The sequence below is a fragment of the Neocloeon triangulifer genome, unplaced genomic scaffold, assembly GCF_031216515.1.
Source record: "Neocloeon triangulifer isolate White Clay Creek 2 clone unplaced genomic scaffold, ASM3121651v1 ptg000013l, whole genome shotgun sequence".
Lineage (NCBI taxonomy): Eukaryota > Metazoa > Arthropoda > Insecta > Ephemeroptera > Baetidae > Neocloeon > Neocloeon triangulifer.
This window is the reverse complement of record NW_026775555.1, coordinates 5,249,736-5,263,473: the sequence shown is the minus strand read 5'-3', so window position 1 is coordinate 5,263,473 and position 13,738 is coordinate 5,249,736. Positions and strand designations below refer to the sequence as shown.

Here is a 13,738-nt window from a genome sequence, read left to right as displayed (position 1 = left end):
AAGGTGCGAATAGAAATTAGCTCTCGGCATGAGGTACTCAACGAAACTGCAATCTGGCCAAATGCGATAAGGAATCTCGAGTAAGTGAGAAGAAGAAATTAATGACGGTTGTTTAATTTGAGATGGGCCCTGATGAAGTTTCTCGGCAGGTGCAGAGGTTCATTTAAAAAATTGGAGCTGCCAAAATTTTTTCAATAATTCACTCGTATTTAATTAAAAATTTATATGGGGAATATTAAATAGATTAAAAAAGTCTCAATTGCGAGTATGAAAATTTAAAAACCGTAAGAAAATAATTAGATTATGAAGTTACGACTTTTTAATAAGAAAATTCAGGTTGGCTTGAAATAATATGACGACATGGTACTTATCTCATCACGCATCATTAATAACCATCCTCCTGTGACGAATCGCAGGCGGATTTTTTTTTTGCACAATCGCAAGCACCGTCGTCTCTAAAACGGTTCAGGCAAGCCTCCGAAATAAATCTGCGTGCCCGGCTCTCGGTGATAAATAGCTCACTTTATAGAAAAACTGAAGGGTATTAATATGGCAGACTGGATGTCATTAATTTTGGTATGTACCTGCCACCGCCGTCAGTGCAACAAAATAATTCTGAACTGGATCAAGGTCACCATCTCGCCAGCCCGAGATGCTGCCGCCTAAGTGCCTTTTCAGGTTTGCCAGAAAACCAGAATTTATTTTATATTTTTGCTTCAACGAGAGGAGCAAGTGAAGCGAGTACTTTTTTTTAACTTTTTTTTATTCCGCTTGCAAATCCCTGTCATCTGGCGTATTTCAAGGGAGACTTTAATTGGCCACGGCGCATTATTTTGCACAAAACCAGCCAAACTGGACAGGAGAGAGAATAATACAAGCAGGTACTCTTGTAATTACACCGGTCTGATCATTGATTTAAGCCGAAAGAGAAGAGAAAACGTTTTACATATGGGCCAAGATTATTTTTTCGTCTTCTTTTTAAGCAGGAATGATAATATTACTTTTGTGAGGTGAAGCACTTCATATTTTCTCGAACGGACACGACGAAAATACACACCGTGTTAGCTGTCAAGTCGGAATAACAAACGCCGTCGCTGAATTTTAAGACACATTTCTCCAGATGGAGATAAAGATTTAACCTACATTTCTCTCTCGCGCGCTCTCTGATTAAACGGTCCAGCGCAGAAATAATAAATTTTATCTCGCCGCGATACATTATTGTGCCGAAGCATTCATGCAGTACGAACGAACTGGGAAAGATGAAATGTGTATTAAACATTTTTCAAAATTACACTCGGCCGGCATCTCTCCTGCTCATTATCAGTCGCGAGAGAGCAGCGGGGAAAAAATTAATCGTGCAGAAAGTTGGCGAGGCGGCCGCACCGATGCTTGAGAACAAAAAATAATATAATCATTTCTAACGCGTTCTTTTCCGCTTGTTGCAGATGTCGAGGTGGAGTGCCGCGGATGCTGATGAAAGAAGAAATATCGCCACGTCCCGTCGAACATAATTAATTGCCAGTTGACGATGCTGACCAAATTTGAGCATTGAAAGACACACCAGAAGCAGCACCAACCAACCCAAAATGGACATCGGCGAAGCCTTGCGCAACGAGGACTTGTCCAAAGCCGACTTCTTCGACTTCGTCGCGTGTCCGGAACTGTCGGACAGCAACCGACTGATGAGGGGCTCGCCGCCCAGCAACGGTTTCGTCGACAGTCTGCACGAACTGAAGGAGGCCAACAACAACAACCTGCCGTCGACCGACGGCTTTGAGCACCTGCTGTGGAACAACGGCACCCAGCAGACCAATGGTGACCTCAAGCCGGACACCGTCAAGCTGGAGACGGCCATCTTCGGCTGCGAGGACTGGAACAAACTCTGGGGTCACGCGGTGGTCACCACCGAACCCGTGGGGTCAACACCAGCCGCCGCCCAGAGAAACACCGACGGCGCCATTTACACGCTGACCGTGCTCAACGGCGAAAGCAACAACCAGAACTGGTTCGCGCCTAAACCTGTCGAAGACCCTCTTCCTCAACAGGAAATCGAAAGTCTGCTGAGCATCATGGCGCCGACCAACGGCTTCCGCCCAGACTCGATGGACCTGGTCAACTCGCCCTCGGCAGCCACCACCTTCAACTACTCAGACGAGTCTTCGGCGACGACAACACCCAGCTGCACTACCAGCACCGCCTCAACTACCACCACCACCACTTCCTCCTCGGATCCGCTGCTGAACGAGTCCGATGAAAATTACCACAATTCACTTCTGCGCAGCGCCCTTCAGGGCAAGGCGTCCTTCCTGTCCACGCGATACAACATCAAGTTCGAGCAAAACTGCGACGAGACCGGCGCCGAGTTAGGCCACACCAACGGCGGTTCGGACATGGTGGTGACCAGTCCTATTGGCTCCTCGAGGGCAGATTCATCCCCCAACCAGAACCTGTTCACCACCACTGGTGTTCTGCCCTCAATGTTCGACCATCAGAATTTAGATTCTGAACCGTCAGCGCACAGTATGGAAGAACTGTTGTTGTCTCAGCTCGACGTGACCTACGACTACGAAAAGCTGCGCAGGATCGAGGACGAGGTGGCCGAGTCGGTGCAGCAGTACTGCAACAACAACACGGTGCGCACCACCGACGACTCGATGTTCAAAATCGACGGACAGCCGCCGAGTCAGCCGGTGCAGGCGGCGCCGTCCACCAAGAGCAAGAAGTACTCGAAGCGCAGCAAGGCATCGGCGGAAAAGAGCAACAGCGCCGCCAACGCGATGACCAACGGCGGCGTCCGGAAGGAACGATCTCTGCACTACTGCACCATCTGCAGCAAGGGCTTCAAGGACAAGTACTCCGTCAACGTGCACATCCGCACCCACACGGGCGAGAAGCCCTTCGCGTGCACCATTTGCGGCAAGAGTTTCCGGCAAAAGGCGCATCTGGCCAAGCATTACCAGACGCACGCACAGAAGACGCTCAGCAATAGCCCCAATCACAAATCCTCCAAGAGATAGCGTGTGCACCGACCTATGAGACACGGATTGATTTTTCTAATCATTTTTTTCGAACACGACAAGTGCAATGATCAAATGGTGTCGATTCAAATATCATGCAGACGTGTTTCGTTTGAATTCTTGCCTGAGAACATTTTTTGTGTGTGCGTAACGAGGACTGTAAGATTTTTTAAGGACCCAACGACTATACCCAATGCGTAAAAGCGACCCTAATTAGACGCACCACCGAAAAAAGAAACAACGAAGGAATCCTTTATATTGGACGACTTTGTAAAAAGAATTGGCTTAGCCAATATCAAGTGTAGTTTTTCGTATTTGAAAATTATGTTTTTATTGTAATTTATTGTAAATGACGTGCTGAATAGGTAGTTTAATGTTAATTGTAAAAAAAAAATAATGCTGCGCGTTCATCAGATTCGCAGCTGTTTTTTGCCATATGTATGAGTAACACAATAATGAGATCCCGTATATATATTTTAGCCAACGAAATCGCGGCAGAACAAACGCATTTCATCGCTTGTCCATGAAATGGAGCAGAGATGTAAATAGCCCAATATTGTAAAAGTGTGTTTAAACGCCTTATATGTATAGTAAAAGTAATTTTTTTTTTTGTATAAAGAAGAATGTTACAGAGTTTTTTCGTCTTTGGATTTTATCGTCTGTTAAAATGATTGAGGTTGTTCCTAAATCAATATTTTTTTGTTTTTTCACTATGAGAGGAAAGTTCAACAAATAAGCAGCAGCTGTGATTATGAGGCTCTCCTGAAGTTTTAAATTTTCTTTAAAAAAGAGCAACATTTGAGATAAACTAATTTGGCAATTTGCAAATTTTAATGTTCCCATTTAGGATTAAAAAAGATAATATGCGTAACACCTCAAATTTTAAACATATTTTGCGTAATTTTTCAAATTGATACGCGTGTATAAATTGATGAAAGGTGTGGCTGTGGATTTATTAAAAAAAGGTAATCTTACGATTTTGCGATCTCAAAACACAAAATGTAATAAACAAGCTGAGATTACTGTTTGAAACTGCTGCTGTTGTCCGCCACAGAACGTTAGAACCAGAGAGCAAATCTTTTTCCAATAACGTATGGCGGATTCGTGGATCAAATACTCTCTCTTTAAATTAGGATTTTTGAAATTCTAATTCAATAATTCGTAACTTGACGATTGTGCAAGATTCATCAAGAGTATTAATAAATATTTTACTATTTTGCTGCCGTAGATAAGAACGGGGCCAATTTAATATTTTTTACTACATTTATATGTGTTATTAAAACCGCAAGTGCCAAACTACTGGATGCATCACTAATTAAAATGTCATCTCGATCAAGTGCACTTATAAAATTTTGCTTCCTTCACGACCTTTGAGTACAAAGGACAGAGTTAATTAACGATTTTTGTGCTAGAAACGTGCCCACCCACACACGCAACGAATGTAAACGTTTCCCCGTGCCCATTTTACCCATTCATGCAATAGTACTTAAATGAAGAATAATAGTAGACAAGGAAATTTAAACTTACATTAACTTTTGCCGTAAACCATCACAATTAATTAGCCGGAAAAAATTATAGTAGTCTAGACTGAGTATCTGTAGCTGAAAAGATTGGAGCTTCACACACGATTAAGTAATTTTAATGAATTTAATAACCTTTATTACTTTTATATATTTTTGCAGCTTATAGACAGTTATTATTATTTTCTACGTATTTTGTTTGTCAATTGAGATATGCAAGGTGTATCTTTAAATCAATAAAACTGAATCAAATGGTTCGAAAAATAAATACTTCTGTGTCATGAATTGATTAAAAAATTACCCAAAGTTATATTTCAATAAGAGATAAATTTCTAATATTTTATTCCATACATAACATCATTCAATTTCCAACAATAACTTTTAAAATTTGTATATTAATTTGATACTATCAAACGACAGATTAGTATAAAAATAGATCTCCTTGTCTTACAAAAATAGTGACCAAGAATATATATGGCAAGGTAATAAGCTGATTGGCACTAAAAGCGTTTCAGAGGCTTCAAAAGCAATTCCCTGATCTTGAATATCAACTAATTTTGAGCTCTTGATTCATTAAAAACAGGAATACCTATTCAATCTCGGCCATTTTTACAACAGGAGCATTCTTCTTGACATTGTCCCCAGCAGCGAAGAAGACTTTCTCAATTGTGCCAGCTTTGGGCGCTCGGATCACATGCTGTGAATTGAACAAAAGTTTAATTGGCATCGACTACAACAGATGGCAAGAAACAATACCTCCATTTTCATTGCAATCATGACAACAAGAGGATCACCGGCGTTAACAACGTCGCCCTCTTTCACGAAAACCTTTTCAATTACACCTGGCATGGGTGCCAATGCACCACCTCCGGCGCCCAGACCTGCACTTCCAGCATTGGCGAAACTCGGCTCTGGTTCTTTGAAGCAATAGCTGCACTCCTGTTATAAGGAAAAAATTGTATACAAATTTATGAACAGTAAAAATAAAAATACTTTTGTAAATATGTAAATTTCTCCATCAACTCTTTCAACTCTGCACTTAGTCATTTGCCCGTCAATGTAGGATTTCAAAAAGGTTTCGCCAGTTGGAGCTTTGATGAGGACAGCAGAAATTTCTGTGACTTGGCCTTCATTTGTCACAGTAAATACTCCATTGCTTCGCTCCGACCACTTGACATTGAGAGTTTTGTCCAGGTAGCTGAGCTGCCTATCCCAAGTTGGGTTGTGGTTCAGTCTGAATGAGTCGGTGGCAGAGAATGGGTCGTTGGGATCGTTCTTCAGATACCCAAGCTGGGCCCGTTCTGTCAAGAGAGCAGCTACTGTAGCCTTAGAAGAAAATTATTGAACAATTATCATTTATTGCAAGTAAATTATTTTAATATTCTACCTGAGCAATGAGAGATTGCGAGAGACTCCTTTCAGGAAAAAGTGTGGCTTGGTGCTCGGGAATAAAATTGGTGTGGACATTTCCAGCCAGGAACTCTTTGTGTGAGCAAAGTGACATCAGAAAGTCAATGTTGGTGTTTAATCCTACAACCTGTATTAATAAAAAATTAATTGAGCATTAAAAAAATTATAAATTAATTTACGTTGAATTGAGAGAGTTGTTCCTTGAGTTTGATAATGGCAGCCTGGCGATTTTCAGCCCATACAACGAGCTTTGCAATCATGGGGTCGTAATGGACAGAAACTTCGTCGCCCTGCCTGACACCTGTTTCAACCCTGACGTCTGATCTGGCAGGAGGGGTGGTCATGCGAATCAATGGGCCTGCACCTGGCATAAAATCCGCTCCTGGCTCTTCAGCATAAATGCGCGCCTCCAGTGCGTGACCTTTCAGTTCCAACTGCTCTTGAGTTACAGGAAGTGGCTCTCCAGCTGCCACCTGTTAAAGTTGATAAAAATTATACAAAAATATTTTTATAAATTTTATTAGAATTCACCTGCAGCTGCCATTGGACCAAATCAGTTCCGGTGATCATTTCAGAAACAGGATGTTCCACTTGCAGCCTGGTATTCATTTCCATGAAATAGAATTTGTGGTCTTTGGCACCCAGGACGAATTCGACTGTTCCAGCCCCAACATAATTTACTGCCCTTGCAGCTTTCACAGCAGCCTCACCAATTGATTTCCTCTCTTCCCAAGAGAGACCAGGCTATAAATAATTTTAAAATTAGTATAAAAGCAAGATTATATTATTTGATTTTTTTCTTACGGCTGGCGCTTCTTCAATAACCTTCTGGTGTCGTCTTTGGACACTGCAGTCTCTTTCGAACAAATAAACGTAGTTGCCATGCATATCACCGAATACTTGAACTTCAACATGTCGTGGCTCAGATACAAATTTTTCCACCAGCATGACTTGGTCACCAAAGGCTTTTTGGGCTTCACGTCTGGCCGATTCCAGTTGAGACAGGAAATCTTCTTTGGTTTGAGCAATTCTCATTCCCTAAATTTTTCAGTTTTGAAATCTCTGGTAAATTTGCTAAAAATTTATTATTTTACTTTTCCTCCACCTCCTCGGACGGCCTTGATCATCACAGGAAAGCCAATTTTTTCAGCTTCCGACAACAAATTAGCGTCTGATTGGTCATCTCCGTGGTAGCCCACAATGACAGGAACACCGGCTGCTGACATTATACTTTTTGAGGTGCTGCAAACAGGATTTACAAATAAATAATTACTTAAAAGTTTAAGCATTTTGGTTTTTGAATCAAACCTTTTAATGCCCATGTCTCTGATAGCAGAAGCAGGCGGCCCAACAAAAATTATCCCTGAATCGTGACACAGATCAGCAAACTCTGCATTTTCTGATAAGAAGCCGTAGCCAGGGTGAATTGCTTGAGCGCCACAGCGTTTTGCAGCCTCGATAATTCTATCTTGCCTCAAATAACTGTCTGTAGAGGCTGCGGTACCAATTCTAACAGCTTCATCAGCCTATCAAAATTTAGTTAGAAAATTTTATTAATTATTTAAAGACAGTCCTATTACCATATCCACGTGCATGGAATTTGCATCGACGTCGCTGTAGACTGCAACAGATTGTATTCCCATTTTCTTTGCAGTTCTCATGACTCGACAAGCGATTTCACCTCGGTTTGCGATTAGCACCTTGCTGATTTTTTGCACTTGCCCGCAGTGGTGCCATTGCAGACGGACAAAGTAATTAGATCTACAAAATTTCAGAAGTTTGCATGAGCTCTCAAGGTTAAAATTTGGAAAAGTTTTTTCATACCTTTTGCACAGATCTCCTCCTTTTCTTAAAAGTGACAGCATCTTCGATACGTTCTTTAAATAATAAAATGCAGTTACAAGCAAAAAAATAGGAAATATCTTTCTAATTTCTGTGAATTCGTGCTCTTCTTTTCGCAAAATTTAGTAACCCGTGGTCGCCGATCTTGTATGCATGGATGCTGTATGTTGTTATTCTTTTTCTTTGAATCCTATTGGCCAGCAAAATTACCCGACGATTCTGATTGGTTGCAGCTGTGTGAATTGTTAATTATATCAAATTAGCTTCAATTCGCGATATTACTTCTTAAAATCAGCCAAATCTTGTTGAAAATTCATGATTAAGAATTTTAGAACAAAAGGTAGCAGAAAATTGAATTTTTTTTCATCACCGCTGCTGCGCAAATTTTGATAAATTTAAATATGCCGCCAAAAATTATGACGTCATGCATTCATTTGATTGGTCGCGCTTCGTGCGAAAAAAGTTTCTCTTAAGCGATTCGCGGATTTTGAACCCACGTGATCAATTGCAGCCAATCAGCGGAGAGACTCGCACAAGTGATCACGACGGAGCGCGGGTGGTGGGGGAAAACGACGAACGAAACAACGATAAGAAAACAGTTTTGTTACTTTTCCTTGCGATTAATTTGTGTCATTTTCTGAATATTTCGGCGTGATAGCAGCGCAATGCGTTCAACGTGACCCGCCTAAGGTCCGTGTTATCCAGCGGCGTCGGAATTTGCAGCGATGGAGGACGCTCAGGGTGAAAATCGGCCCCTAAAGCCCGTCAACGGTTACGCACCGGACTGTCCACCATCAAATAACCCAGGTGAGGCTGTGCTCATGATGTAAATATTAACGTTCATCAATTGGGTTGGGTCTATTCTCATCTTCGCGGAGTGCAATAAAATTCACCACCACTGACCGGAAATAGATTTGCCAATTATATCTTTGAATTAATAGTCTTATTTATTTTGTTACAGACATTAAAACGGCCAAAATATGCATAATTCGGGACAATGAGGTGCGCGACGATCCCGTGCATGAAGCTGCCAAGGTTAGATCATCACTGTCATTTTGCTCGGAGTCATTGTAACTGATATCATAAGCGTATTTGCCTGGCCCTGAAACCTGAACTCTCGTTGCTTGTTCAAACTTGCGTGCCATTGATTTGTTATGTGTGTTTATTTGTGCGATTAATTACGATGTTATGGTATCAGTTTTCCCATTCAGTTTGTTTGCTCGATTGCAATGAGATGATGATAATTATGCTTGTAGAAATACTGTGACTTGGTCAAATTTTCTCGAGATGGGTCGGAGCTGCTTGATTTGGAGACTGTCTACATAGTGGATGATTTTGAGGGTCCTGTTTTTAACAGTCTGAGAAACAGGAAGTGCCGGTATGATTTTTGCTTGCATTTTGTAGGAAAAAGTTTGATTTTAATTTCAATGTTGCAGAATTTTGGGACCAACTGCTCTGATTCAGTACGCACAGAACGATGAACCGCTGCCCACCAGATACACAAAATATCCAACCTACTGTCTTCACATGAGAGGAGCTACGGTTTGCTTCAGTTGGTTCAGAGATAGAATAGAAATGGTAAGTTTGCTTCATATGATAAAGGGTTCAAAAATCACAATGAATGTGAAAGTCAGTCAATATTATGAGAAATTGAATTCTTGATAAGATCTAACTGGTTCTCTTTAAGTAAAAGTTAATATTTAATTGACAGAAGTGGAATTACAAGAATATAAAATTGTTTCATAAGCACTTCTATTACAGACAAAATTGATTTTTCTCTTTTCAATCATTATAATTTAGTATTGTCTTTATGTGTAATCCCTTAAATAATTTATTTATTGAAAAACTGGCTTCAAATGCTAATTCGTCATCAAATTTCAGGACAGGATGGCAAAAGAAGTTTACCGCATGGGAGGGAGCTTGCAGAGAGACATGAGCAAACTGACCACACACCTCATAGCAGCTCGTTGTTCCGGCGAAAAGTACCAGTATGCGAACACATTCCGCGTACCCATTGTTAGTGTTGACTGGCTTCATGACATTTACGAGCAACGCAATGACCCGAAAGCGCTCAACGCCACTGACCCCTTGGTTGTGCAGCAGTACAAACTGAAACCCTTTACCGGCGCCAGGATTTGCTTCTTTGGCTTTCCTGACGAGGAGAAAAAACACATGGAGGCTGTCCTGATAGAAAACTGTGGCACTTTGGTTGACATTGATGACTCGTCCTGTACACATGTGGTAAGATTTAATGTTCATAAATAACTACATTTTTTAATTGAATTAGCACGATTTTTTTTTTAAATTTAATGAATTAGTAAGCGTAGTAATATGAAAGATGTTCATGATATTCATCACATTTTAATCTTTGAATAGGTTGTTGAAGAAGGCACAGTTCCCGACATAAATGAGCTCCAAGGTCATTGCAACGTTGTAAAAGCCGAATGGTTTTGGTTGTCGGTCCAAAAGGAAAGTTGTGTCGACGAAGCTGAATATATTTTGGAGCAAGCACAACATGTGAGAAATTTATCTTTTTTAAACTGCTTGTTATAAAATGAATCATATCGCAGATTGGGAGCAACGGCGACCACACACCTCTTTCCTCCACACCCCTTTCTCACTCTTACACTAGTTCTGCAAGAAGGAAAAGAAAGCGTCTTGGATTCCACGCAAGGTGAGCACTTGGAAATCCCCAATATTTGTTTTTTACTTACCTGTACACTCCTTAGACAAAGTGGTGCCAGCATTACTAGTGAACTCCTGGACGCTACTTATTCCCCTACAAGTAAGATATTGTATAGCAAGGCTTTAGATCACTTTTATAAGATAAATCCTTTTAGCTCGATTGAGCCTGAGCGCATCCATTTTAGACAGCACAGCCAGTCCCGAGCCAGGTGCTTCAGTTCCAGACACAGCCAATTTAGTTGCTTCCCCTGCACCCCTTGCAGCTCCCCTTAGCCCGAGACAAATGGTCTTCCTTGAGCTTGTACAGACTGAAACCAATTACGTGGAAATATTGCACACTATTGTAAATGTAAGGCACTTGCATTTTTTATTTTATTTGTGCTTAAGCAAATTCTTTGCAGCTCTTCAAAGAACCCCTGGAAAGCAAGGAGGGTGAATCTGCTGGTTTGCTGAACGCAACCGAACTGAAGATCATTTTTGGCAATCTACCTCCCATTTATGAAGTTCATAAGGAAATGTTAGCCGATTTGCAGGAGGCTGCACTCAATTGGAGAGACGACACTACCAGAGTTGGTGCTATCGTCTTGAAATGTGTAAGGAAATCAATTTGTAGCACAAAAACTGTTTTAAGTTAGGATAATTGCAGAAAGATGCCATTTTGAAGGCATATCCACCATTCATCAATTTCTTTGAAGACACAAAGAAAATGCTTGTCTCTTGTGATGAGAGCAACCCTAGATTCCACGCTTTCCTCAAGATCAGATATTCAAGACCAGAGTGTGGACGCCAAAGTCTCAACGAACTCCTTATCCGTCCAGTGCAGAGACTTCCTAGCATGAGCCTTTTGCTGAATGGCAAGCAAACTCTCTTATCAATAATAAATTTTTATTAATTTTTGCATCACAGACTTGGCTAAGCAAACTCCAAAGAGCAATCCTGACCATGAGCTTCTTCTGTGCGCTTTGGCTGAAGTGAAAAGAGTGATGAATTTGATCAACGAAGACAAAAGAAAGACCGAGGGACAAGTTGCCTTATTTGACATCTTCAATGAGATCGAAAATTGCCCGGTAAATAAATATTTCTTAAATTTAATCATATTTTTATATTGTTTTGTGCAGGCTGACATTGTTGCATCTCACCGCACATTTGTCCAACGATGTGATGTTAATGAAATCAGCAACGAACTCAGTGGCCGAGGAGAACATCTGACTCTCATCCTATTCTCAGACATGTTAGAGGTTTGTATACACAAAACTTGCAGTTACAAATTATTAAATATTGTTTTTAAACTGCAGATTTGCAAACGAAAGACAAAAACCTTCAGCTCTCTGCGCAGCCCAAGCGTGACCAGCCTGCATTCCGGCAAATTTGCTCACTTTAAGCCATACAAACACATCATGCAGCTGCCCCTGTCCACCATCAAGAGAGTTATAGACTATAAGGAAACAGAAGGTAGCATCATTTATGAGAAGTTGTGTACATTTCTAAGAATTTAATTCTCAGGGACTCGAAATGTATTTGCTCTGAGATGTCGCAGCAATCAGGAATTCAAAGAACGTGAATATCTGTTTGCCTGGACCAACGAAGAAGTCAACAAGACGAATTTCTTGAAAACCCTGTGTCGCCAATTGGCTAACACGGTCTGTAGGACTGATGCTGTAAGATAAATTGCAAATAATATTGAAAAAAAAATTAATATACTTTTTTTCACAGGATTCCTTTTTGGCTATGCTTGACCCTGCACAACTGGACATTGAGTTTGCTGATGCTGGTAGTATGGGGACTCTTTCGAAAGCTTTCAAATTTGCCTCTAAGACCAGGAAGAAAGTTGGTCGAGCATTTAGTTTCAATCGGACTCCCAGCAAGCTGAAGAGGGCGGTCTCGACAGTCATGAGTCCATTTGGAAGCAGCCTGGGAAACGCAACACCGTGCTCTCAACTTGAGCACATGCGTCTGGCCAGTTGCACCAGTTTGGCAAGCGTCACAAGTTTGGCGGTGAGTGTTGGATTATTTATATTTTTATCAAGTTTGAAAATTATTTAACAAATTTACAGGAATTGGGGTCTCCTCGTCCAATTGCGGAAGCCCTAGAACCACCAATGTCAGTCCAGCCTGTGAGAAAGAACAAGAATCCAGGTGGACTATCCAGGTTTTAGAAAAAGCCACCACTGTATTTCACAGGTCAACCGTACAAAGGTGCTGTGCGCTGGAAAAATGAGACCTGCCTCTCTCAAATATAGCCAATTACTCGAGACTCCCTTTCATATTGAATGGATTTCTCAATTATTATTTTCTCTTCTATTTCTGATTGCTCTTTTTCTGTTGATTTGCTTTGATCCAAAAGATTAGCAAAGTTTATTCTCTTTCAAGTAGTTACATATTTTGGAAGCCAATTTTTCAAGTGCCAAAAAGCAACAACCGCCTTTTGAAAGTGCTTTTAATGACAGCTGTCGATGTTTTTTCATGCAGCTGATGCATTTTTGCAACTTTGCCTTGGAATCTCTCCACCTTTCTCCTCTATCATGTTATTTGGATAACAGCAAGTGTTCCACAATGGCCTATTAATTTTGTTTATTTTTGGCCAGTGCAGATTGCGTGGCTTTTATTGTAAAATTTTCTTGTCATTTAATGATAAAAATCGTTTTTTAGTTTAAGTGAACCAAAAAAGATGGTTAGCTATAAAGTTCGTTGTAAAAATAAGCCCTTCATTATACACTAATTTATGGCTTAGTGCAAATCATTATTATACTTCCTCACATGTTTATAAAGGACAAGTGCAGCTTTAAATTAGGCAAAAGACTTCAATTGATCAATGAGACGAGAGAGTAGTATAAATAAATACAAAGCTATATTTTCTCTACAAAATAAAATTTTAGAGTATTTTGCTTCGTACATGTGATGTTGCATGACATGAAGTACGTACAATAAATGATTGGTAATAAAAGCAAAATTGCTCCAAAATAAATAATTTTCTGGATAAATTGCCGATGTTTTATTAATTTATATAATAAGAACCAATGCTAGTTCATTTTCAATGGGAGGAAAATCCTAATTTGATAATGATGTGAGCGCAGTGTAATTTGCAATTTGCAGATTACCTAAAAATGATCACCGCCCAAAAGCAGCTGGTCTTAATTGCCATTTTGCGGTTTATAAAGTTATGCACCCCGCAGGAGCAATACAAAAAGCCTATCCTGCGATTTGCAAGGGCCCGCTGGGAGCGGAAAAGACTGTCAGTTAACTTTCGTGCAAAAAGTTCGTACT

At 40.6% G+C, this 13,738-nt stretch overlaps 3 protein-coding genes across 4 annotated transcripts in view; 2 read left to right on the top strand and 1 right to left on the bottom strand.

Moving 5' to 3' along the window:
• LOC132198568 (uncharacterized) overlaps positions 1-4,799 on the top strand; it is a 63,139-nt gene extending 58,340 nt beyond the window's left edge. For both annotated transcript variants that reach the window (XM_059622664.1, XM_059622665.1), the window contains one exon: positions 1,446-4,799. In XM_059622664.1, coding sequence (XP_059478647.1) covers positions 1,587-3,017 — 1,431 coding nt within the window. In that variant the 5' untranslated portion in view covers positions 1,446-1,586 and the 3' untranslated portion in view covers positions 3,018-4,799. The remainder of the gene's footprint in view (positions 1-1,445) is intronic.
• Positions 4,800-4,836: 37 nt separating this feature from the next.
• On the bottom strand, positions 4,837-7,967 carry LOC132198567 (methylcrotonoyl-CoA carboxylase subunit alpha, mitochondrial). The gene is made up of 11 exons (XM_059622662.1): positions 7,772-7,967; positions 7,528-7,708; positions 7,256-7,473; positions 7,042-7,189; positions 6,752-6,985; positions 6,479-6,691; positions 6,127-6,420; positions 5,925-6,074; positions 5,531-5,863; positions 5,294-5,476; positions 4,837-5,234 (listed from the first exon to the last, which is right to left on the bottom strand). The coding sequence occupies exons 1-11, from the start codon at positions 7,810-7,812 to the stop codon at positions 5,127-5,129; spliced, it is 2,103 nt and encodes a 700-aa protein (XP_059478645.1). The 5' UTR covers positions 7,813-7,967; the 3' UTR covers positions 4,837-5,126.
• Positions 7,968-8,341: 374 nt separating this feature from the next.
• LOC132198566 (protein ECT2) lies at positions 8,342-13,449 on the top strand. The gene is made up of 17 exons (XM_059622661.1): positions 8,342-8,596; positions 8,751-8,824; positions 9,046-9,167; positions 9,226-9,367; positions 9,671-10,030; positions 10,166-10,306; positions 10,360-10,463; positions 10,519-10,574; positions 10,630-10,823; positions 10,876-11,067; positions 11,121-11,328; positions 11,381-11,541; positions 11,593-11,712; positions 11,770-11,926; positions 11,978-12,132; positions 12,188-12,469; positions 12,529-13,449. The coding sequence occupies exons 1-17, from the start codon at positions 8,515-8,517 to the stop codon at positions 12,628-12,630; spliced, it is 2,652 nt and encodes an 883-aa protein (XP_059478644.1). The 5' UTR covers positions 8,342-8,514; the 3' UTR covers positions 12,631-13,449.
• Positions 13,450-13,738: the final 289 nt, after the last annotated feature.